This window comes from Protobothrops mucrosquamatus, unplaced genomic scaffold (genome assembly GCF_001527695.2).
Source record: "Protobothrops mucrosquamatus isolate PMUCROS unplaced genomic scaffold, P.Mucros_1.0 scaffold1771, whole genome shotgun sequence".
NCBI lineage: Eukaryota > Metazoa > Chordata > Lepidosauria > Squamata > Viperidae > Protobothrops > Protobothrops mucrosquamatus.
The window spans coordinates 265,087-292,062 of NW_015387909.1; the positions used below are offsets into that span (position 1 = coordinate 265,087).

The 26,976-nt window shown below is 41.4% G+C and overlaps 1 protein-coding gene across 1 annotated transcript in view; it reads right to left on the reverse strand.

Annotated features, from left to right (window-relative positions):
* Nucleotides 1-10,464: 10,464 nt before the first annotated feature.
* The window catches only part of FAT3 (FAT atypical cadherin 3), a 285,051-nt gene continuing 268,539 nt past the window's right edge, over nt 10,465-26,976 (reverse strand). Inside the window, exons 25-28 of the mRNA XM_029285492.1 lie at nt 24,337-24,450; nt 21,201-21,260; nt 11,836-11,871; nt 10,465-11,087 (exon numbers count right to left, since the gene is read on the reverse strand). Of these exons, the coding sequence (XP_029141325.1) occupies nt 10,465-11,087; nt 11,836-11,871; nt 21,201-21,260; nt 24,337-24,450 (833 nt within the window). The remainder of the gene's footprint in view (nt 11,088-11,835; nt 11,872-21,200; nt 21,261-24,336; nt 24,451-26,976) is intronic.

Genomic DNA, 26,976 nt, shown 5'->3' on the forward strand with positions numbered 1-26,976 from the left:
AAAAAAATCAAATCTTATTCCCATCAGTTTAAGTATTGTGCCTTTGACTCATTTAATTTTCTCCTGCTTGGTATTCTAGAACAGTAGTTCAATCTTTCAGTACCTCTGACATATTTCTAATCTGACATTGCCATCCTGTGGCGCAATTTTAATTCCCTTCTACATTCTTGCTGGTCTTAATGTGAAACTTCCCCCAGTGTTCATTAGTAGGATATGGCAGCTAACCAAGTTTGAAAGTAGTTTCAGTAGGTAGTGAAAACTCCCCCATTTCTCCAGCTAGCTGAAGTGGAAAAGGGCTTATTGCTTACATTTAAATGACAAGGCATTTCTACTATGTTGGCTAGTGCACATTTATTAGATGGCGGTATGAAGTTGTCATGGACATTCTTGAAAACACAAAGTAGACGTTGCTAGTTGTTCTTGGATGGATGGGACATCACCACTGTCATCTACAGCAAACCACAAAGATGTCAGATGATACCAGGCATGAAATGATGTCATCTCATTTTTTTGTTGTTCAGTTGCTAAGTTGTGTGCAAGTCTTCACGACCTCATGGACCACAGCACAGCAGCCTCCCCTGTCCTCACTGTCTCCTGGAATTACAACAGCACTGGAAAAAGTAACTTATGATTGTTTTTCACACTTATGACCGTCGCGGCATCACCATAATCACGTGATCAAAGTTCAGGCAAGTGGCAACTGACTTATATTTATGATGCTTGCAGCATCCCGGGGTCACGTGATCACATTTTGCAACCTTCCAACAAGCAAAGTCAATGGGGAAGCTAGATTCACTTAACAACCATGTTACTAATTTAACAACTGCAGTGATTCGCTTAACACCTGTGGCAAGAAAGGTTGTAAAATCTCACTTAACAAATGTCTCACTTAGCAACAGAAATTTTGGGTTCAATTGTGGTCATAAGTTGAGGACCACCTGCATGTAATTTTTTTTTTGCAATGTAGAAGTTGTTTGACAGGGATTCTTGGTAAGTTGTGTAGTTTTAGGGTTTCCTGTTTCCTTCTCATCCAAGTATTATTTAGATCAAACCATGCTGAACTTTTTTGAAAGCAGCCAAAACATAGAAATTGAGAAGCCATCCCAGGAGTTGATGTTGCCAAGCCATTCCACAGTGTCACCAAGAAAGTAACATGGATATCCATGCAGTTGAAACATGGCCTTAACGTGAAGGAATGCATATATGATGGGCCCACATAGCTATACCTGGCTGATTTTGAAAGCAGACCTGGATGAGTGCTTGGAAAGAAAAGAAGAATTAACACTTGGTGTGGAAAATAGAAGGCCGCCATTTTGTTTTCCTCTTCGGGCAGCAAAGTGGCTTGGGCACGCTTGGATGGTAGATTTGTCTTAAAAAATATCTCCACAAATTTTGAATACTTTAAAGTAGAGGTAGTGATTTGTGACTTGGTGCAGTGGGAGGCAATGACAATGTACCCATCAAATGCAAGGTCAGACTCTTTTGTATGCGAGTTGGGATGTTGCCCACACTTATAAAAGGGGCAGGGGGCTGATGTTGAGATGACATGATGCTGTTTTTGTCATGTTCAGTGGTGAGGAATCAGCAACATTTGAAGTCTGTTGGGGTTTCTTTTATCTTACATTCTATAGCAAGGCATGATAGTGCTTGATTCTTCGCTGAAACCTGAGAAATATTCTTTTATATTGTTCAATAGAGGCTGCATACTTAAAGAAGACAGACAAATTCGGCTCTTTTACAAAATTGTTAATGAGAAAATATGTGCGCCTTTGATTTTAGTCCAAATGCATTTTTATAAAAGCATTTTTTTGAATTAGGGTATAATATGGATTTCCAAATTAGCAATGTTTTTCTATTTTTATTTTTTTGTTGGCAAGGTGCTTTCATTCAACCACATCTCCATGGTCTATTCAGCCCTGTGTACCATTGTTTGCAAAAGATTCTCTTTTTTATCTATTTGCTTTGGCCTGGTGAGCCTGAATAACAACAACAAAAACCCACATCCAAAATAACAAAATAGCATCCTAAAAATACAACTATGCACACCGATAGTGCTATTTTATTATTAATGAAATGCTTTCAGTTGATGGTAGTGTATTGACTGCATACACAGCCACAGAAAGAATAGAACAGAAATAGAATAGAAATAGAAATAGAATAGAATAACAGAGTTGGAAGGGACCTTGGAGGTCTTCTAGTCCAGGGGTCCCCAACCCCCGGTCCACAGCATGCCAGCAACTGATCTGCACAAACAAGCAAAACACAAACATGCAGGCAGGCATACAAAACCACATACTCTGCAGTCTGTGGAAAAACATATATTCACGGAACCAGTCCCTGGTGCCCAAAAGGTTGGGGACCTCTGTTCTAGTCCAACCTCCTGCTCAGGCAGGAAACCCTACCATTTCAGACAAATGGCTGTCCAGTCTCTTCTTAAAAAACCTCCAGTGTTGGAGCACTCACAACTTCTGGAGGCAAGTTGTTTCACTGATTAATTTGTTCTGTCAGGAAATTTCTTCTTAGTTCTAGATTGCTTCTCTCCTTGGTTAGTTTCCATCCATCCATCCATCCATCCATCCATCCATCCATCCATCCATCCATCCATCCATCCATAGAAGGCCATTATTTTGCAACAGAAAGACTATTTAAAAATTGGATATTAGCACCCATGGAAATCCTGTTTAATTTGTAGTCATTTTTGTGTGTGTGCCAATGGATTTAGAGGGACCTATTTGCTATTAAGGAGACAGAACTTAGAAATGACAACCTGTAGTTCTCAAGGTACAATTGAATTCTATTACTAATACTATTAAAACTAAAATGGTGGTGAAAATGAATACAGGTAATCCTCAATTTATGACAATTAGGACCAGAATGTCTGTTGCTAAGCAAGGATGGTTATTTTGTCTAAAACCGTATAGGGTTTCCTGCCTGAGCATGGAATTGGACTAGATGACCTCCAAAGTCCCTTCCAAATTTATTATTATTATTAGGCGAGACACACCTAATTTTATGACCTCTTTTTTTTTGCAATGGTTGTTAAGCAAATCCTGCAGACGTTAAAGGAATTATATGTTTGTTAAGCAAATCCAGCTTCACCCATTGACTTTGCTTGTCGGAAGCTGGCTGAGAAGATCTCAAATGGTGATTCCCCTGAACCCAGGACATATCAACAATCATTACATATAAGGAACAGTTGCTGGAATTGGGTATGTCTAGTTTAACGAAGAGAAGGATGAGGGGGGACATGACAGCAGTGTTCCAATATCTCAGGGGCTGCCACAAAGAAGAGGGAGTCAAGCTATTTTCCAAGGCGCCTGAAGGCAGGACGAGAAGCAACGGGTGGAAACTGATCAAGGAGAGAAGCAACTTAGAACTAAGGAGAAACTTCCTGACAGTTAGAACAATTAACCAATGGAACAACCTGCCTCCAGAAGTGGTGAATGCTCCAACACTGGAAGTTTTTAAGAGACTGGACAGCCATTTGCCTGAAATGGTGTAGGGTTCCTGCCTGGGCAGGGGGTTGGACTCGATGACCTCCAAGGTCCCTTCCAACTTTATTATTAATATTATTATTATTATTATTATTATTATTATTATTATTATTATTAATATATGCTGGTTGCCAAGTGCCCAAATTTTGATCATGTAACCATGAGAATGCCGAGACCATTTTAAATGCAAGGATCGATGGAAAGTCACTTTTTTCAATGCCGTTGTAACTTTAAACAGTCACTAAATGAATACTTATGATTCGAGGACTTCCTGTATGGTTTATATTACTGCTTCCTAATGTTTTTCTTTATGCAGAATGCCGAAACAAATACTTCTTCTTATCAGTCTTGGCTCCTGAGGATTATTATTATATTTTTTTCACAGAAGCGTTACTGAAACCGTTTACCATTAGCTTCAATCAAGATGTGAACTTCTGAATTCTGCCAACAGCCTTGGAATTCAAAAGTAATTTTCCATCCAAGTTCAGAACAGGAATTGAATTGAATGAGCTTCCAAATCAGTAAGGCTTTGCCACCAGCGTGCTTGTCAAAAGCATTTTAGAACTACCATATAATTTGAGTTTACATTGCCCATGTGGATTAACTGACCAAAATATCTTGAGATCATCAAAACTCATAAGCTCCGTATTTTTTTTTCCCAGTTATCAAAATGATACTTAGAACACGAGTGAAAAGCTAAGGACTAAAGAGACCTCCAGAATCTTGGGACAACTAAAATGACAAGTAACAAACGTGTCAACCCACTAAGAATCTTTTACAGATAGTCCTTGACTTACAACCATTTAATGACCAGTTTCAACGACATTGAATAGTGACTTATGACTGTTTTTTCACTTACAACTGTCACAGCAGCCTGTGGTCACATGATCAAAATTCAGACGCTTGGTAACCGACCGTTACCGTTGCAGTGTCATGTGATCCCCTTTTCCAATCTCCTTCTGCTAAGCAGTCTATGGGGAAGCCAGATTCATTTATCAACCGTGGTACTAACTTAACTGCAGTGATTCACTTAATAACCGGGACAAGAAAGGTCATAAAATGGGGCAAAACTCACTTAACAACTGTCTTGCCTAGCAACTGGAATTTTGGGCTCACCTGTAGTCGTATGTCGACAATTGTACTATAAAGTGGAAATGTATCTCAAAGAAAGGAAGAAAGGAAGAAGGGGTGAGCAAAAACCGTGTGTTTTTAATTGAAAACTGTTTTTTTTAACGATCAACTTAGCAAAGTTGGGCAGTTACAAACCTGTACACTTTTTTTATTTCTTTTTTGTTTCTTTTTTAATAGCAAAATAACAAGACAATACTGCCAACAGGAAAATGAACAACTGATGAGTTAGGCAACAAGGGACAAGATCCATTTCTGGAGATCATCTTCCCTTTTGCATACGTTTGTTACAGGTTGAAATAATGGAGAAACCTTTTTAATGCCAACAGAAATGTCATTAGAAAACATGATTGCATTTGCACAAAAAAAAAATCCCATTAAAAAAACCAGGAAGCAGTTTCATAGAAACAGAAGTGAACGGAAAACAGTTGATCCAAATGAAAACTGAAGTCTCCTTTAGCAACTAAGAAGAGTTTTTGTTTTGTTTTGTAAGAAGTGCTTTATATGATTAACCTGTAACGGATGACTTTACACAAATGAACACAGGTAACAAAAATGAAAAGCCACCTGATTGGCATTGAATATCTACAAAAGCCCAGTAATTTCAAAATTATTATATACATTATTTTATAAACTTTTTAACACCAAAAACATACATCTTTTACAAACCAGCCTGCTTGCAACAGGTAAAATTTACACACAATTATCTTTCTTATACAGTGCTTCAAGGAGAACTTAAGATTTTTTTTTCCCAAATAAACTTCCTGAAAAAGCAGTTATCCTGGGTTTGAAAAAATTGTTCTGGTAAGAATTCAAACATATGCTTAAGCTATGTTAAGTGAGGCCTTGAATTCCCACGATCCAGTTCATTTATTCTCTTAACACTGCCAGTGGTAAAGTTTGGTTATGGCCTGTAATACATTTGTAAATTATTGCTCTTTAAAAAAAAAAAAAGGTGAAACGAAGTTACATCCCACTGCCTCTCCTTTTCTCTCTAAATGAAAAAAAAAAAGTTCAGTGCTCTTCTATATGGTGCATAGCCTTGGAATAATGATCTTTCATGGAAAAACTTACTATGGATTTTACTACTGGAGGGATGCAATGAGCAAAGAAAGAAGACTGCCAAAATCCATTTTTTTGCATAATCATGAACAAATCTTTCTCCACTCCCAATTATATGGAATAAATTTGGAAGATGCAGTTCAGCTAAAATGGCCCATCAAAAGTTTGGAAAGATTTCTGTTTCTCTGTGGCAATATTGAAATTATTTACCTTTAGCTTGTGAAAGACCCTCTAATAAAAGCAGTAAATTAATATTAAATCGTTTTGCTATCAACACTAGCATGTGGAAGTCTCTGTTTTCTTTGTTTTGTGTGCAGTTGTGATGACCGGCCCTACCTGGGCACCAAGTATTTACATAACTAATAAATACTGCCTCTGAGCAGTACTAGTTCAAGTGTGATATGGCTCACATGATAGCATGTAGACATTCTTACCATCTTGTAAATAGGGGAAACAAAGAGAGAATGCTGAGTGTGGACCTTTTGGCTTGAGATGTAGCTTTATAATGTGGAATTATTATTATTTTTAGGAAAACACTTATTTCTGTGAACTTCAGACTGCCATCTTGGGTAATAGGAGGAATAAAGGCCCTTTTGCATAGAACAAAACCTGAGTCGTACCAAAAGCAATGCAGCTGTCCATGGCTACAAGGGGGCCGGTAGACAATAGGGGCGTCAAGAAAATTCAAGATGGTGGATGCATCTACGAGAACTGAAGTGGCATCTTTAATTTCCTGATTCCCCCTTATCTGCTTAACTCACCAACGGCTACACATCATTCAGATAGTTCTGAAATGTCCCATTTCTGATTGTTGGTGGGGAGGAGGTATTTTCTGAAACCTCTTCCACCTTAAATCAAATATTTATTCTCCAAAAAGCATCCTACTGGGAAAAAATTGGCCATACGGCTCTTTTCAAACCGTCCCACTTTATGATATGCTGAACGGGTTTGTGTATAGGAGCAATCAGAAACACAAATTTCCCCACTTTGAATCACTTGAATGTGTTGTAATTATCTATGGGGTAGACTGGCTGAGTCAAAACTGTCTGAAGCTCCATTGGCTTCAATGCCATTTAATCACGTACGGCTTTCTTACTACTAATCATTTACCCCATGTCATCAACACCAATTGACAGATGAGTTGCTGTTTGGATAAAGACGGAAAAATCAGGGTGATTCATGGCAAAAGAAAGTAAGGAGAAAAAAAATATCCACCCTGGCATAGAAAGTGTGCATGTCTACCAAATTGTGCTGAACTGTGGAAGCTTACAAACATCTGGAGTTTGGCCAATGCATATTTAGCCAGCTTGTCTAGGATGCTTTTACCCATGGGAAGCTAAAATTTAATAGCAGATTACAAGACAATCTGAAAGTAAATACAGTGGAATGTATAAATGGGCAATTAATTCTGAGATTAGCAATGAAGATTATGCTCTGGAATAAGTAGGGCAACTTCGTTGATTCAATGGGGCAGTGAGCAGCCAGCTGCTAAAAGAGGCAGGGTAAGGAATAAGAAGAAAGTGATGACTGCATAGGATTTGGCAGGACAAGAAAAGCCTAACATTTAAGGGGTTTCTAGAACATACATGCAAGTTACCCAGGAGAATGGAAAATGCCCCTTACTCTGAACTACCAAAAGGTTTTCATATTATTATTATTTTTTACGGAAGACTACTAGAAAGTAAGGGGAAAAAGGTATCTCGCTAAGTTCAGGTATAGTAGTTAATATCCAAAAGAAGCATTATTTGAAAATTCCTTTTAAAAGTCAGGAAGAATTACTTCATAATAATTTTGTGTGTGTGTGTGTGTGTGTGTGTGACTTGTGGGGACAAATAAGTGCAACTGAACAATAGTTCAGAATTCAAATGTGTAACTTTGGTATCCATTCAAAGCAACCCCAGTGCTGTGAGCATGATCAGTTGGAGGAGATGTTGAGTATGTCAACTCTTCTGTGTGTCTACGTCTCTCTCTCTCTCTCTCTCTCTCTCTCTGTGTTTGTGTGTGCGTGCGCACAGATGCACACACACACACACATACACTCATTCGTAGTCATGGGAAGGTCAACCCACGTCATCAGCTAGTTTCTCTGTTGATTAAGCTTCTTACTCAATTCCATACGTTAGCATTCTCACCACACGCAAGGTTCAAGTACCACGTTTCCTTTATCCCAAAATATTTCAAAAGGGGTTCATAAAAACCATCATTTTATAAATGCACTATAAAAGAATGCCTACCATATTTGGGGGTGAAGCCCAAGGGAATAATAAGATCACTGAAAAGGAAGCACACATTAAGTTTGTACTATTCAGAATATTCATACAGGCAGTGTATTGTCTCGGCTCAAAAAAAAATAATTTTTAAAACAGGTTTTTAGAACTAGACCATTTCTTACGACATAACCCTTAAGTTACAATACTCTTGTAGCCTGAAACGGGAGTCGCAATCAACAGATCATTCAATTTCCAAGGTAATAGTGACAACCTTTCGTAAATAAAACTGCTTATTCCATGGCACTTTAATGAACCACTTGGCTTGATATGGTTTATTAGCTGGTGTCCTCTGAGGCTGAAATAAGTGCTGATTAGTGTGAGGACACCAGAAATATTTGATTTATCAAGCCGGGTAAAAAACAAAATTTGTCACTCAGTGTAAAGAATTTGTAGAAAATCTGTCTATTTGGATGGAAGCACCCATTCAACATTGTGCTGACCATAAAACAAGATAGGGTTACGACAGGGGTAGGCAACCTTGGCTCTTTTATGACTCGTGGACTTCAACTCCCAGAATTCCTGAGCCAGCATAGCTCAGCTTGGAAACCTCTCCCTTTTCCCTCAGCATAGCTGGCTCAGGAATTCTGGGAGTTGAAGTCCACAAGTCATAAAAGAGCCAAGGTTGCCGACCCCTGGATTAGGAGAAACGGATGTTTGCAAAGGGGGTGTGTGGTTTGCAAAAGCCAAGACGGCAACCTGCTAGGATGTGATCAAAGCTACATCTTTGTGTGTCGGATGTGTAACACACATGAAAAATGAATGAGCCTTAAGTTACATGGTTGCAGCCACCATCTTTACTTTTTCTGACCCACCTCCCCTCGCAGACAATCCCACCAAAGACCCGCAGGGACATCCATAAAAACCGTAATTCCCTTCCACCAGGAATTATTTACTGTATTTGTTCCTTTCAGTGGCTGCTCGGCTGAATTCTCCTGTCATCTTCTTGTGTGTTTTGCATCCATGCCAAGATGGAAGCTCGAATTCCAGTTACACGAGGAATGTGTATTCAAAAGTATTCAATCGTGCAAAAAAGGATAATCTGGTTGGGATTTCTTTTTCCCCCCACTCCTGAAATAGATGATGGCGACAGTGTCATAACCTACACTAGCACTCTCTTTAAACAGTATTTAAAGGTAAACGAGTCCCTGCGGATTTTACTCCGCTAGCCATTACCAAATATAGGGTAAATGGTATTTAAATGGTATTTAAAGATGAATGAAATTTTTTTTGCAGATGTATCCTAAGAATCAAAGATTAGAAGATGACAGGGAACCCAGCAAATAAATACATAAACAAACAACCCACCCACCACCAGGGCCATTCCATTTTTTTTACTCCTGACCCACTCAAGGCTGCAGCATCAGCCTTGAATCAAGGTCAGCTTGGTGTTAAGTTTCACATAAAAACACCGTTGTTTAAATGAGAGCAAAGACTGATGGCTCAGTGGCGTAGGTTTTAGACTGAGGGGACCACCTCAATGCTTACCATTTGGCTCATCACAATGGCCAAACAACTCTTAATTCTTGGTGTCTTTCAGAGTTAGAGCTGTAGGCATGAGTTGGAACCACTCCTGATTGGATGCCCTCTTGGTGCCTTGGATCACATCTCCCATTATTCGTAGACTGAATGGCCAAGAAACATGCCGATTAGCAATTATAAGAAGAGCAGCTTAATACTTTAGGACAGTGATGGCGAATCTTTTAGACACCGAGTGCCCCAAAACTTCCCCGCCTGCCCGCAGGGCCATCTACCACCTCCACGGCCCACCACAGATTGCCCAGGCAGCCCCGCAGCACCATGGTGGCCACGCCCTCCACCCGCGCCCTGCAGCATCATCTGCGCACAAGGGTGGAGTCTTGTCCCTGCTGCCATGTCCTTGGCTGCGCTGCTCCATACGGGCCACGCCCAGGGGGGACTCTCCTCCGGGGGGGGCGCTGGTGAGGGGGGGAGGCAGGGCTGGGGCGACGGTGTGCGTGCCCACAGAGAGGGCTCTGTGTGCCACTTCTGGCACGTGTGCCATAGGTTCACCACCACTGCTCTAGGAAAAGTATCAAGCTGAGGAAGATTGGCTTATACTGTGTTTATGAGTGCATTAACATAGTCAAGAGAACATATGGGGCAACGTAGAAACAGTACATCGAATGGCCCAGCAATTCTGAATGAATTGATTTAGAAAAGTTTTTTAGGGAGCGAAATTACCAACTATCCTTTCCTTTACTGATTAACTGGTCTGGGATTTAAAATAGGATTTACTTTTGGCAATAAGCAGAAAATGCCAACTCCAAAGACTGACGGATGACCTTGGGTACTGATTTTCTGAGACGACCTGCAGTTTTCACCCTGTAATGTGCATGCACAACATCGATCTTCTGGATAGGCTGAGAATGGGTTGGGTTGGATTTCAACCCTGCACCAGACGTGTCGAACACTTAACGAAGCAAAAGAGAAGAGTTCAGTTATGCTATGAATGGGCCCAAACGACAGCAACGGAGTCCATGAAAAGAGCTCCTTCACACTTGGGTCTGCTGATGGATCTCCACAAAAGGAATGTGAATCTGATGGTGGTCCAGGGAAAAATCCTCGATGCTTTCATAGTCACTCATGGCAATCTCAGAGTCATCAAAACCACAGCCCATCGAAACATCGGACGAGGAGGCATCCAGAGAATTGTGTAAAGACAAAGGTTTCTTGGCCAGACTGTTGCCTGTATTTGGTCCCGGGCCAACACCAAAAGTACTAAATTCGTTCCCAGTCTGAGACCCACCATTGTCCATCTCATTGGGGAAGGGGTGAGGAGGGAGATACTGACTTGGGTGAAACTGTGGCCGTCTCTGGCAGTCTGGGCTCAGCGTGCTGGCCATGGAGACTGGCTGGGATGGCGGCAGGGCTTCATAGTGGTCTGGGTAATCCTCTGGGAGGGGAGGGGGCAATTGGTCTTGGTTTAAAAACTCCTCCTCATGCGGTGGAGGGTAGTCACTGTCAATATCATAACCGCCAAGGTAGTAATCCGTCTCGAGTTCCCTTGTGCTCCCGTGATGAGCTGAGCTGCCATCGGCCGTCTCATAATGGGGCACCTCCTCAATGTCAGATAAACGTGCATTTGGCATCCAGTCAGAAGTGTCCCAGTGGTAAGCTGTAGAAGGAAACAAACACTGCATTTGAAAAACATGGCGTGATCTTTAAGGGAAGTGCAACCGGACCCACGTGCACATGAGACTTTTATGTAATGAAGCTGCTTAAGCAAATAATCTGCATGCATCTTAAGGGTTTTTTTTGGAGGGGTTTCTGTGAAACATCAGCCAAGCATGCTTTGGGCCAAGTGAATAGAAGCAACTTCACGTCACAGGAGTAACTGACACAACACAGCCATCTCTAAAGAATTTAAAAAAAAATAATTAAAGTAAAGGAAGCAAGAAATCAAACTTGCTGAAAGTCTAAATCTGCTTGTGGAAATGCAGGCAATCGATGATTTAGGTAGAAAAGTGCATAAATACAGACATTAGAAAAGTCAACATGCTCTTGCAGTTGTGTTCATTTCCAAGTTCTTGGGAAGAGGGGAAAAAAATTATATAGGCAAACGAAGTAACAGGCAGAAAAGGAAAATAATAATAATAATAATAATAATAATAATAATAATAATAATAATAATAATGATGATGAAAAAAAGAATAGCAAAACCCTGAAATAAAAAAGAAAAGCAATTCCCATGGTTTTCTGCAGGACCAAAATACAGTATATCTCGTAACATGCTGCAACATGCACAATCTGGATAAAAATAAAGCCCAGGTCAACGAGGCTAAATAAAGTGTATTAGTAGCATTTTGAAAATCCCATCAAGGCCACCCTTTTTCAACCATTATGGCAGGCAGATGCAAAGTCACCTCTGTTGCAGGTCTGTCCTTCATCCACACCAGAGACTGTTAAATATAAAGTGAAGAGAAAAAAAAAAACAACACTGGAAATTCTCAAGTCTGCAACCAGCAGAGTTAAACAGAGCACTGCAAAACATCTTAAAACCATGCTATATGCTTCTAAATGCGTCTGATGTAAAATATGATTAAAAGTACTTTTAAGCCATGCTTCAATGAAAGGTTAATCGTTATTCTGCTTTTCGCTTAATCAAACCTACAGAGGCACAAATGGAAGCAGCATTTTACACCAATGGATAGAATGGATGACTTTAATTATCTGAAGCAGACATGCAAAACTGACTTTGGATTTAACACAAAAGTCAATACGCTTTTCTTTTCTTTCTTAAAAAAGATTGTGATGTATTTCTTTCTTGCTCACTGTGAAACAGGAAAAAAAAATTAAGAATCTACCATGTTCAGGGCCGGTTCAAACAAATCTGGGCCCAAGTACGCTCAGATACCACGGTGAGGGGCACGGTATAACAACCTGAACAGAACAGAATGAAAAAGTAGTCAATTGGGCCACTAGAATCAAATAGCACAGAATCCGTCCCTATCTTTCCATCTGGGAAATGGGAAATCAGCTAAGAAGGAACAAAGAAAGCTTTCTCTCTTCTGACTTTACTTCCCCCATTTCAAACCATCTCCTTAAACCTTCTCACTTGGTGCGGACAACACTAAAGTTAGGAAAATATCTGAGAGCTGAAGAAGCTGGTTCTTCAGGAGGCCAAGGGTTACCGCGGGGGTGACGATGCCAAATTAATGGACAATCTCCTTCATGTGGATGGATCCAGGATCTCCTGCTGTGACCATTCTGGACCGACACACCAATTTTCAGATGCCTTTTAGGTCAAAATGATGGACAACCCAATATTTGGTTGGTCAACTACAGGAAACTCAAGGGGGCTTGGAGGCCAAAGGTTGAGCTCCCTGGCCATTATGAGTACGTGGTCTCCACGCTTTCAAGGCTGACCTATTCCCAGGCATAATAAGAAATGGCACAACGTTTTCTATACCGTATGGATTATCTGATCTGTGACCTACTCTGCGAACATTTAGTAGCCTACGTTCCAGAAAATGTATGTGTATTCTACTACTCAGCTATTAAGCTGCCATTAAAGGAGCAGAAGGAGTGCCAGGTAATAACAGACACTGGAAATTCAAGTGAGGAAAATAAATGTATCTAATAAGGGCCCTAGTTATTCTGATGAAATGTGGTTTGCCTGTTTTTAAACATAAGCGCTAGAAACATGTTAAAAACACATAAGGTTAATGTCAGCAGTCGAGTAAGAACTGAAGTCTTTCTGAAACGCAAATCGCATGTTTGCTATGCAACGGGTTAGTGAAACACAAGATCTCTGTGGAATCTAATGGCTGGGCTTTGGGGAGGCTTCATTATTTTTATGATGCACTGTGTCACCATCATCATTTTAGCCACTGTCTATCCACTGCAGGATGAAGGCCTCTTCCGCATGTTTCCAGCCTATATACCAGTGATGGCGAACCTTTTAGAGACCGAGTGCCCAAAAACTGCCCCGCCCCCGCTCCACCAGCCTGCCCCCCCTGCCCCGCCCTCACCCCGCCCGCCCTCAGGGCCATCCACGGCCTACCGATCACCCAGGCAGCCCTGCAGCATCATGTGCTGCCCAGCTGCCATGTGTTTGGCTGCGCTGCTCCGTGTGGGCCGCACCCGGGGGTGACTCTCCTCCGGGGGGGCTGCTGGTGAGGAGTGGGCTGTGGGGGGAGGCGGGGTGGGACGACAGTGTGCGTGCCCACAGAGAGGGCTCCGAGTGCCGCCTTTGGCACTCGTGCCATAGGTTCACCACCACTGCTATATACGGTCCTGATCCTCGCAATACTTGATGTGGTCGATCCATCTTGTTTTAGGGTCTCTGTATTGTGTAATGACTTTAATTAACAGATTTGAAAAACTGACCATGGATTTAAAACAAAAGTCAATATCCAAAGATGTTGTTGTTGGGTTTGTTTGTTTTTTAATAGGGCTACCATCAGGTTTTGCTTCAATCAAAAAAAGAGCAGAACCAGAACATGTCAAAAAATGGTACCAGACAAGGCTCAGTCCCCTTCCAGATTTCAACCAGGAGTAGCATTTTGACACTATTCTCTATGTAAAAGTATTTTTTTCCTCAGACCAGTCATTTCCGATTCTAGGGGTCAGGGCTCATCTCTTAGTTGAGGGAGCCAGCATCGTCCGGAGACATTTCCATGGTCATGTGGCCAGCATGACTATACACCAGGGATAGACAACCTCGGCTCTTTTATGACTCATGGACTTCTGGGAGTTGATGTCCATGAGTCATAAAAGAGCCGAGGTTGCCTACCCCTGCTATACATCAATGCTGTTATCTTCCCATCAAAGTGTTACCTATTTACTCGCATTTGCATGCTTTCGATCTGCTAGGTGGGCGGGAGCTGGAGCAAGGAACGGGAGCTCACCCTGTCATGCAGCGCTCGCATCTCGAACCTGGACTGTCAGCTCTCCAGCTGACAAGCTCAATGTCTTATTCTCTATGGCCATGCCTGAAATTGTGCAAGAACGTACTCAGTGTAGCAAGTTCCACAATGCATAGTTGGGTCGCTATTGTGGAAGAGTTGCAAGTAGTGTGGCAAAGTGTTGAAAAGTTGCAAGACCACAGCAGGACTTTTTTTTTTTGAGAGCCACTTGCAGGATTGGGTTGGATTGGATAAATATGATTTCTCCAAGTGTTTCCTGAACACACTGTATGTTTTATGGGGATAAAGAAACTAGGCTAGCCGAAGGAAGAGATTTTTCTCTCCTACCAATGGTTGCAGTAGCACTGTCTGAACCGGCCCTGACTATACAAAAAACAAAACAAAAGCACAAACTCAAACGTTCTCTTGACCAGGTGCAAGGAGCTTTTGTGTGTCACTCGTTGCAGTGTGGTTCTCCCCAACCTGGTACTCTCTAGATGTGTAGGAAGAGTAATTTTTTTTAGTTTGAGGCCATGCCAACGTGGGCTTTGGAGAGCTTTAGAGGCTCCCATCATCTGAAAGATGCCAGGTTGGGCAAGGCATGGTTTATCTTTACACAACACAGCAGAACTCCACTAACCTCTTAACTTGCCTGCTCTGCAAGATACAACAATTCCCTTTCCTTTCCTGGGTTGAAGCAACAATCCCACAAGTAAGGTCTTACGCATTTCTGAATGGAAATATTCATTTGTTTGGTTACTTTGGGCTACTTCCAAGAACTGTAAAAGTTCTCGCATCAATGCCTGGGCCCCACTAAAGTCTTTTCAAACAATAGCCTTTTCCGGAAGCATCTGGATAGAAATTTGCCAATTATTTTTTTCAGATTTACTAATTTGGGATTACAGTTCTCTCATTCCCTGAAGATGGTGATGTTGGTTAGGAAATTACAGTTCAAAACATAAAGGAAGAAGCCAAGCTGGAAAAGGCTGCTCTTATTTTTCCGAGCAAGATATTCCCCTGCTTTCAAATATTGCATGTTATAAATTTACTTCCTTCATTTCATTTTTTTCCTGACTTACTCTTATGTGCGCTCAACTAAAAATGGTAAAAGAGAAAATAAACTAGGCAGGTTTTATAGAGAACAGGTTTTATAAATCTGATTAACTAGATCAGCTCAATAGGTTTTATAAGATTTTATGTCTATGGTTTTGTACTATCTTAAATCTACCGATCGATCCATTCATTCGTATGTACATCAATATTTTGGTGATTTTTCTCTCCTTCCACTTTCTTGCCCTGATCACTCACTGTAATAAACTTTGTTCTGTTCTGCTTTGTTGTAATTCTTCCAGTTGGTATGATGGCAATTAGGAAGCACAGATGCCGGAAGAATAGGCAAAGTGGGATCCATAAAATCATAGGGTCAGAAAAGACCATTTATACCAGGAGTAGTCAACCTTGACTCTTTTATGACTCGTGGACTTCAACTCCTAGAATTCCTGAGCCAGCTAAGCTGGCTCAGGAATTCTGGGAATTGAAGTCCACGAGTCATAAAAGAGCCAAGGTTGACTACCCCTGATTTACACCATCAAGGCAATCCTTGCTCAATGCGTGAACTTAAATCAAAATATCCCCGAAACCTATCTGGCCATCAAATCCTCCATTTGAACATAACCAATGATAAAGAGCAAACCTGGGCATTTTACGGCTCTAGGGCCACATCCAGCCCGTTGGATATCCTTGTCCAACTGTAGGATATGACCAAGCAGAGCCTGATGTAGGAGGGCTCAAACGCGTTATCAGTCTCAAGTTCCTTTGTGCCCACAAGAGATCTAAGTCCCATCTACCTTGAATTCCATTGACTCTCATCTACTGCCAATTTGCTCTGATTGTTACTAGTTCAGATTCTTGTAGAGAGCTTTAGCGTACAATACACCTGTATATTTATTTGAACTGCCTGGACACCTGATTTCCTGTGCCTGACACCGGCCTTCTTGAGGTCAATTGAAAATTAGAAATCAAATGTAAGTAAGTATACCCCAGGCAGGCAATAAAACTGTGTTGCTTTTATTCTGAAGGCAACTCCTGATTATTTTCAGTTTACATATGTGCACCTGTGCACCTCACAGTAATCAGAACCATAGAATTTACTGCTTTGTATAAAGCAATAAAACTAACATTGAGCAGAATTCAGTTCTGCCGATTGGTTCGGGCCTCCACATCAGTTCCCTGTTGGAGACCCCTGATCTACAACATTGGTTTTCAGTTCTTTTCAAGGCAAAGGTGACACTTTACATTTGGGACTGCATTCCAAAAGGAAGGTAGGACCAAATAAAAAATGTGATTTAATTTAAATGTTTATTATAATTAAATTACATTACTTAAAAACAGTGGCTTGGATCATTCCATAGATGTTGAACAGTTTCCCCCTTGTCTTATGCTAATGTCTGAAGTTCTGCAATAACTTCCACAAACAACCGGAGGAAATATTAACAGTCTTGCAAATTTCTTCTTAAATGCTCATTAGAGCATTTAAGTCGTAAAAGAGCCGAGGTTGCCTACCCCTGACCTAGAACCATTTAAAGTGTTGGAGAGAAACTGATAGAATGAGAATTTCGAGTGTGAAATTTAGAAGGGGGACTCCTAATAAGAATTTAAAGAGGTGTTAGTGGTTCCTGTGCTAGAATACAGGTAGTCCTCGACTTATTACCACAATTAAGCCCAAAATTTCCGTTGCTAAGCAGGATGGATTTTAAGTAACTTGAACCCCATTTTATGACCTTTTGCTACAGATGTGAAGTGAATCATTGCAGTTGTGAGGTGTGAATCACGCTGTTAAGCAAACCTGGCTGCCTCCATTGACTTTGCTGGTTGGAAGCCAGCTGGGAAGGTTACAAATGGTGATCACGTGACCCCAGGACATTGCAACCATTGTAAATACATGCCATTGCCAAGTGTCTAAATTCTGATCACGTGACCGTGAGGATGCTGCAATGGTCGTGAGTGTGAAAAAACGTCATGTCCCTTTTTTCAGTGCTATTGTAACTTCAAACAGTCACTAAATGAATGGTTGTAAGTCGAGGACTATCTGCCTGAGAGTAAGATTTTCTTCTTCACCTTGTGTCAGGGAAGAGCCTAAGGATATTAAAACCCCAAATTAGCAGGAGGAGGATGACCCAGAATCCCTTTTTTACGCAACAATTGGCAACCACAGGGGCACAGGAAAAACAAAATGGACTGCCAGTCAGCAGCGGCCCTTACAAGGAACAAAGTGAAGAAGGCAACTTACGGCAATATAATGTAACAAAGTATACACGCAAGCAGAAATTTAGGGAATGCCCCCTTATGTAGCTCAGAAAGAATCTGAGAATTGGGGGCTTAACTAACAGATCAAGGTCAGTGATGGCGAACCTTTTTGAGACTGAGTGCCCCAAAACTGCCCATCCCCGCCCACCCATGCACCGCCCCCACTCCACCCCTACCCTGCCCCACCCCTACCCACCACCTCCACGGCCCGCCGCAGATCCCCCAGGCAGCCCAGCAGCGGCATGGTGGCCACGCCCTCCACCCCTGCACCGCAGCATCATCTGTTTGCGACAGAGCGCAAGGGCTGAGTCTTGTCCCCAATGCCCAGCTACCATTCCTTGGCTGCGCTGCTCCAGGTGGCTCTCCTCCGGGGGGGCTGCTGGTGTGGAGGAGGCAGCGGGGGGGAGGCGGGGCTGGGGCGACGGCACTTGTGCCCACAGAGAGGGCTCCAAGTGCCCCCTCTGGGACTCATGCCATAGGTTCGCCACCACTGATCTAGGTCATAAATGATTACAACTAGAGAAAAGAATTCAGAGGAAATGGCGGTACAGGTTAAAATGGTCCCCACAACATCTGTACATTCTGGTTAGTAAAGCATCAGAAGCAATAGTGCAGTAGAATTATTTGAGGATTATTTGGCTACCTGTAGACAGAGGATGCAAGTAAAAACCGGTTAGTTATTTAAAAAAGGCCAGGGAAAAGAGAAGCTCATAAGAAAGAGGATATTGAGGAATATATGAAAACTAAATTAGGTCAGTAGCATAAAAAGAACAGTAAAAAGCCAAGATGGGGAAATCAATAGGAGAAGAGTTTATATATGCAGTTAAGTTTGGTCACAGAACCCAAACCTGCCCAAATGAGACCCAGAAAATTTTATTGGTTGTTAATGTTCAAAGTTCATCTAAGTTGCAAAGAAAAGAAAAAAAAACACCAAGCAAACAAGGGTCAATGGAAGAAATATGCTTGGCCCAATGATACAGCTAGTCTTAATTGGTGTTAAAAGCAATAATAATAATAATAATAAAAACACTAGTGCTCACCATTATTTTGTTAGAGGCTCTCCAAGAATAGGTATGCAAGTGTTCACATAGTTTTTAGGAAGATACTTTTGCAGACGGGTCAGTTAGCAAAATATATTATTGGAGGATTATAGCTCATTTAACTTGTGATGTGACGGTGGGCACCAATATTTCAATATGTCATCATAAAGGGGATTAGAGGAGACCTAGCAGATATGGTTAACAAAGGCAAATGAAAGGAATTAGGAAGCAATAAGCTTAAATACCAAGAAGTGGCATTGGGTGAGGAAGCGAAAAGAGTAAATAGTAACTAGAGGCTAAGATACAGCAGAAATGGGTCTAGGGTAGAAGCAGAGAGCCCATCACCAGTGGAAGAAAGGACTGTTGTAAGCAGGCTGAAGTTAGTTTGCAAGCCCTTCTAAATTTGTTCAAGGGGAAAAAGCTTGAGAAAACCAAGATTTATAGCTGAAATGAGGACACAGCTTTGGGAATGAGCGAGGAAGACTTCAGAACCACAAAGGAGACAAGACAAATAATACAACAAAGAGCATTCAAGGCTTGAGTAGACCTCTTGGGCCGTATCTGCAGAGGGATTTAGCTACGGCCTTGAGAAAGAAAAGAAGGAAGAGTGTGAGATTTAGACCAGCTTTGCATTGGCCTTATTGTCCTCAAAAATGAGCACTGAAGGTGTCGAACAGGCTTTCCAGATTTTGTTAATATAACCAACAACAATAAAGAAGCGTTCCTGGAAATTCCAGTTTGGTCTAGTGCAGGAATGGACAATTAATTTTCCCAAGGGGGGGGGGGAACATGTGAAACTGGAACTGTTGTGGAGGGCTGTGAAGGTGCATAGGCATGCACGCACGCACATATATAAATTGGGGGGGAAAAATAGAAGTTGCCTTCAAAATAAAAGCAAGTCACCCGGGCCAAACAGGGACAGCCAAAAGGCCAGATATGGCACAGGGGCCGTAAAATGCCCAGATCCGATTTAGTGATTAAAGCACCCTGCCTAGAAACCAGGAAGTTGTGAATTCTAGTCCTGCCTTAGTCATTGAAACTGGCTGGGTGACTTTGACCCAATCACTCTCTCTCAGCCCAATTCACCACAAGTGTTGTTATTGTGGAAAATAGGAAGAGGAAAGAGTACAGGCGGTCCTGGACTTATGACCACCGTTGAGCCCAAAATTTTGGTTGCCGAGTGAAACATTTGAATTTCGTCCCATTTTATGACCATTTTTGCCAGCGTTGTTAAGTGAATCACTGCAGTTGTTAAATTAGTAACACGGTTGTTAAGTGAACTGGGCTTTCTCATTGACTTCGCTTGTAAGAAGGTCACAAAAGGTGATCACATGACCCTGGGACACTGCAACCGTCACAAATATGAGTCAGTTGCCAAGCGTCTGGTTTTTGATCACGTGACCCTGGGAACGCTTGCAATGGTCGTAAGTGTGAAAAATGGTCATGTCACTTTTTAAAGTGCTGCTGTAACTTTGAACGGCGATTAAATGAACTGTTACAAGCCGAGGTCTACCTGAATTAGATAGGTTTGTTGCCTTGAGTTATTTATAAAAATAATAAAGGAGAGATAAAAAAAATATTTTAAAATCCACGAGTGTCTATTTCTTGACCTGGCCTAGTTAGAAAAGCTGACATTATCTTAAGGAAGGGTGTGTGAAATAGAGTGAGTTGCTCTGATGGATTTGGATTTCAAATTAAAGGGTCCCCCCGCCCTCCGTGGACCAAAATCAGGTTTTGTGCCATGGAGAGACCAAGAAGTTTTGTGCTTACCTAGTTAAATCACATGCCTTCTAGCTGGAAATATTTATGCCAGTGTTTCTCAACTTTGACAACTTTAACATATGAGGACTTCAATTCCCAGAATTCCCCAGACAGCATGGCAGCAGTCCACGTACTTTAAAGTTGCCAAAGTCAAGAAACACTGATACAGTGTGTTAAGGCCACTGTACAGACACTGGTATGTTAAATATCTCTTTAAACTGAGAATAACTGTAAATGTGTGTTTTCCTATCTCCTTTGTATTCAGTTAGTTGTATTTTGATTCAGTTTTGAAGGATATTACCTATTTAGGAACTCTCTTCCTTCCCCAGACAAAGCTGATTAGATACAAAGCCTTCAATTCTCTAAGGCAGTGTTTCTCAACCTTGATAATTTTAAGGCATGTGGACTTCAACTCCCAGAACTCCACAGTCAGCATTGCTGGCTGTGGAATTCTGGGAGTTGAAGTCCACATGCCTTAAAATTGTCAAGGTTGAGAAACACTGCTCTAAGGTCTGCAATCATATTAACCAAAGTATGGCAATTTGTTTTGGTTGCTGTCTTTCAAAATCTTCCATCTTTGCAAAAAAGAATTGTTTGCTGAGTCCTGGCTAGTCAGTGTGAGTTAACAAAGTTCTGCTGTGATCTTGTATACAGAGGAACAAAACCAGACGAACAAACACTTTGACAAACAATAGACAACAGTGCGGGAGGAGAAGGTCATATATACATACATCTATACAGCATATATATATATATATTTAAAAGATTAAATACCTTCATTTTCTATTGTGTCAACTACATTGTTGACAAGTTGTATGACAGTCACAATGGAAGCTTGCGGGAGGAGGAAAGCAGAAATAAAGGAAGGACAGTCTCAAGTTAGTATTTATTTATTCCACACAGAGGCTATCAGTGACACAATCTCAGATGAGCTGTGAGAGGAACTAAAGGGTAGATTGTTATAAATGATTTATGCAACGATTTAAGGACATTTCACAACATCTGGTAATTCTATACACACACTTGGTTCCCCCCCCCCCCGCCTCCACAGTAGGGCAGGAAATGGGAAAAACACTCAAAAGTTCCTATGTGACGACTACCACAAGTTCACAAATTCAACCTGCAAAATTCAATGAATCTGAAGCTGTTAACTAGTTGGATAATGAAATGAAAACAACCAAGCTCAGAGAGCTCCAAGCATTCCACAATTCAATGAATCTACCTGAATTGCGTAAAACCCCTTGAGATTAAGTGCTGCCTTTGAAGTGTCTCTTATCTTAGATTTAGAGGCAGCCAGAATAATTCAAGGTGATTTTAAAAGTCTTTGGCTAAATATTCCCCCCCCCCACACACACACACACTATGATTACTTGCTTCTTAAACAACACAAAACCTTGGTGGGAATTTACAAATTCTGCTTTGGAAACAAAGACAGGTAAAAAGGTAGATTAAATGTTCATTAAATAGCTTCCATTTAAAGGCTCCTTATTCCTTAATTATTTTTAACACCCCTTTAAGCGAGAGACGGCCATTTATTCCGTGTTGCGTTTATCAGCTGTGTCAAAAGAGAGAATTTTACATTAGCAACGATCAGAATACAACCAGGAGACTAATGTTAGAATAAGACTTCCTTGTAGATCACTGGTTTATCTAGCTGAGAAATATTTATTTGGCTTAGACTTTATTCCACAATCATCAAGAGATTTTAACGATCAAATGTAGTTTAAACCTTTAACTCCAAAGCCACAATTATTGGAATAAAGCATTTTTATAATATGGAATGGTGCAGGCAAGAAGGGAGGGAGGGAAAGCCAGGATGAAAAACAAAATAATTTAAATAAAACATGTGTTGAATAATTTAAATTCAGCTGTTATTTTTTTACATATAATTATTTTCCTCTTCCATCATTTTGTCACGGTAAAAGAAAAAGTTATTTGGTGACATTTTTCAAAGGAGTTCTTAGGGGGCACACACAAAGCTTTGAAAGGTCCACAAATGTCCTCGAATCAGCAGCTTGCCTACTTTGGAATTGGATATTGAACTTAACATCTCTAACATGCAGAGCACTGGACATTGTTGAGATCCGTGATTCTATCCCCTTCATAATACACCAGGGGTCCTCAAACTTGGCCACTTTAAGACTTGTGGATTTCAACTCCCACAATTCCCCAGCCAGCGTGGCTCAGGAATTCTGGGAGTTGAAGTCCACGAGTCATAAAAAAGCCAAGGTTGCCTACCCCTGGACTAGGTGATCTGAAATTTTGTGTGAGAACATGAGAAAGACAGAGATGATGGAGACAGTCCTGGGTGTGAATTACGAGGGCAATTTGGAAATAAACCTCCATTTGGTTATCAATGACAGACACTCGCAGATACAGAACTTTTATTGTACACATTAGAAAACTACAACATTACATTAATTTTCGACACAATCGCCATTCAAATTGAGGCATTTCTCATAACGTCTTACAAAGTTTGACATTCCTTAGTAGGAGTCGCTCGGCGCCAAATCTGGGCTATGGGTGTGTGTGTGATTAAAAACATCCCAACAGAACTGCTTCAAAAGTTCTTGGGTGCGTCTAGCGGTGTGTGGGCGAGCATTATCGTGAACCAACACCACACTGGAAGTCAGCGTGCACTGATGCTTGTTATGGATGGCTTATCATGAGTTTTCATAACGTTTCACAACAGATGTCTGAATTGATGGTCAAACCACGCTCCATGAACTTCACTAGCAGTTACTCCTTTGGCATCTTCACATTTGATGGGATTTTCTATGGCACCACTTTCGGTGTGGTGTTGGTGCACAATAATACTCGCCCGCACACCGCTAGACGCACCCAAGAACTTTTGAAGCAGTTTTGTTGGGATGTTTTTGATCATCCCTCCTATAGGGACTGGTTACGTGGAGAGAGGTTTTTCTGCAGACCAGATGGTGTGTGGTTTTGTGTGCTGCCTGTATCTTGCAGATGGGGCTTTGTTTGTTTGTGCGGCCTGGTTGCTGACATGCCGCGGCCAGGTACTGGTCCACGGACCGGGGGTTGGGGACCCCTGCTATACAGTGTTAAGCTGTGTTTGGAAAGGAAATATCTACCACATCATTGTCTGTATCATAGCAACGGCATGATTTATTCTTTCTTCAATGATCTTGTATCACTTTGAAGACTAGAAACATCAATGTAGGCCTTACTACAGAGTTTCAGATCTTTTTCCTTGAAATTTTATCTGCAATTTCAAATGTATTACCCCCTATGTGGGAATATTACCCCCTATGTGGGAATATTCTTTGCATACATTAGTACAAAGCTGGTTACAGGTAATCCTCGATTTACAACAGTTCATTTAGTGACTGTTCAAAGTTATGACGACATTGAAAAAAGTGACTTATGATGTTTTTTCACACTTACGACCGTTGCAGCATCCCCAGGATCTCGTGATCAAAATTCAGAGGCTTGGCAACAGGTTCATACTTATGACGGTTGCAGTGTCCCAAGGTCATGTGATCCCCTTTTGTGACCTTCTGACAAGCAAAGTCAACGGGGAAGCCAGATTCACTTAACAACCAGGTTACTAACTTATCAACTGCAGTGATTCACTTAAAAACTGGGGCAAACAAGATGGTAAAATGGGGCAAAACTCACTTAACTGTCTTGCTTATCAACAAAAACTTTGGGCTCAGTTGTGTCGGAAGTTGAGGATTACCTGTAACAGTTAACAGTTGATTCCCTTGTTCTGCCTATCCGCAGAGATTAATTGCGTAGTATCAATATTATACGGCAATCACACCATGCAACTGAACATTTCACTCAGCAGTGGTTTACTAGAATCCTAGTACCCAAGACCTTTTTGATGATAACCTAAAAATGATTTCAACCAGAAGGAGGATAAAAATTATTTATATATTCTTACCGTTATCGTCACCAGAATCTGACTGGTAGGAGCTGAGAGACTGGACTTCTGAATTGCTGCCTTTATTGCTTCCAGACAAACAGGTCACGTCTTCCATATCGTCAAGTCCTTTGCCTACACATGTGGAAAAGGAGAGAGAACAGGTTGTGTGTTGAGGAGAAAAGGAGAGGTTTCCAAGCTCAGCCATGCTGGCTCAGGAATTCTGGGAGTTGAAGTCCACGAGTCATAAAAGAGCCAAGGTTGCCTACCCCCTGTTCTAAGATGTCTTGTAAGTGTAAGCTTTAAATTTGGCTCTCAGTAACTGAAAAAAAATTCTGCCAACTTCCTATAAGAGACAAGCAGGCTATGTGTTATTTCTCCAATTCCTTAGAGGCAGTTTTTCCATTATGGTGCCTTCCAGATGTCTTTGAGACTTCAGATCCCAGAATGCCAGTTGGAGAAATCTGAAGATTGACTTGTATATCAGATGGTTCCAAATGTGTGCATGCAACATCTATTTATTTACATTGCTTTAACGATAGGGTGAGAACATGCTATTTGGGACAAAAATGAAATAACAGAATAACAGAGTTGGAAGGGACCTTGGAGGTCTTCTAGTCCAACCCCCCTGCTCAGGCAGGAAACCCCATGTATCATTTCAGACAAATGACTGTCCAATCTCTTCATAAAAACTTGGAGCCTTCACAACTTCTGGAGGCAAGTTGTTCCACTGATTAATTGTTCTAACTGACAGTTTGCTACTCTCCTTGATTAATTTCCATCCGTGGCTTCTTGCCCTGCCTTCGGGTGCTTTGGAGAATAGGTTGACTCCCTCTGCTTTGTGGCAACCTCTCAAAATATTCCAAATTGCTAATTTGATCATGAATGGAGAACTGTGTAATTAGATACAATACAATTATTGAATTAATAACATTGTGCATATGTTCGGATGGCTGTATCTCAGGGCTGTCATATGATTAAAGATTATTCTGTTAATCCGTAGTTGATAGTTTGCTGATTAAATGATTAATTTACAGCGGAAGTCAATATTGTTGGTATGCCACAGAAGTACTAGGCTTATTCTGGATACGTGCCACTATATTATATGTATATAGTCAAGGCCATGGTTTTCCCAGTTTCAATGTATGGCTGCGAAGGTTGGACCATAAGAAAGGCTGAGCGCCAAAGAATGGAGACCTTTGAACTATGGTGCTGGAGAAGACTCCTGCGAGTCCCCTGGACTGCAAGGCGATCAAACCGGTCAGTCCTAGAGGAGATCAACCCTGACTGCTCTTTAGAAGGCCAGATCCTGAAGTTGAAACTCAAGTACTTTGGCCACATAATGAGAAGGAAGGACTCACTGGAGAAGAGCCTAATGCTGGGAAAGACGGAGGGCAATAGAAGAAGGGGACGACAGAGAATGAGGTGGCTGGATGAAGTCACTGAAGCAGTAGGCGTGAGCTTAAATGGACTCCAGAAGATGGTAGAGGACAGGAAGGCCTAGAGGAACGTTGTCCATGAGGTCGCGAGGGGTCGGACACAACTTCGCAACTAACAACAACAAATTATATGTATGTTCTAGTTAGTAGGATACAGTCAACAGCCTGATAAACAGCTTCTGGATAGAGATCCTAGCTTGAATAGAATAATTAAAAGGAGCACGGTGGCTCATGTGGTTAGAAGGCTGGGTTGACAATTTGAAAGCCTGCATTCCAAGCCTGAGTGCTGCTATGTTTGGGATGAACTCCCGTTATTCGCTCCAGCTCCTCCCCACCCAGCAGTCAACAGTGCAAACGCGAGTAGATAAAAAGGTATCACTTTGATGGGCTCATTAATGGGGACATGAAAGGAGACCCCAACTGGGTGTCTCCTGAGCAACAGTGATGTCACTTTCAACATGGAAAAAGTAATAGTAATAGAATAATGTGAGCATGCTTGGAGAAAAACTCGGAATTAGTTATCCTAGGGGCACATTGGTCAAACTGTGTCAAAACCAACTGGTATTATCTTTACTTGAGCTTACTAACCCAATCTACACCCTCACTATCACAACAATTGTGCCCATTCCTGCACTAAGAGACCTTGTTCAAAGTGACTCTTGCCTTAACAAGTTTCCTTTTGGATTACCGTAATCCTCATTGGAGGAGAGTATTTATAGTTCAGGGTTAATCCTTGGTGCTCTCTGAGCTTGTTTTTTTTTCCTTGCAGACATTTCGATACCCAAGTAGGTAACATCATCAGTGCTAGGTGATGATTCTAGCACTGATAATGTCACCCAGTTGGGAAACAAAACATCTGCAAGAAAACAACCAAGCTTGGGGAGCAACAAGGACCCCTCAGTGCTGTAACCATGTTATACATAGCACTGTCTTTGAAAAGTTTTTGGAAGCTGCAACTGGTTCAGAATATAGGGAAGTAGATGCTTTTGGTACTTTCTGCTATACCCATATAAAGCTACTGTTCCACAAGCAGCACCGACTCTCAGTAGGCTTCCTAGCATGGCTGGCTCAGGAATTCTGGGAGTTGAAGTCCACGAGTCATAAAAGAGCCAAGATTGCCTACCCTTGTCCTAGTGTAATTCAAGGAGCTGGACATCTATACAGTTTTGGGCCCTCTGTTGATGCAGCTTAGGATTGCATTGGCTTTTTTGGCAGCTGCAGC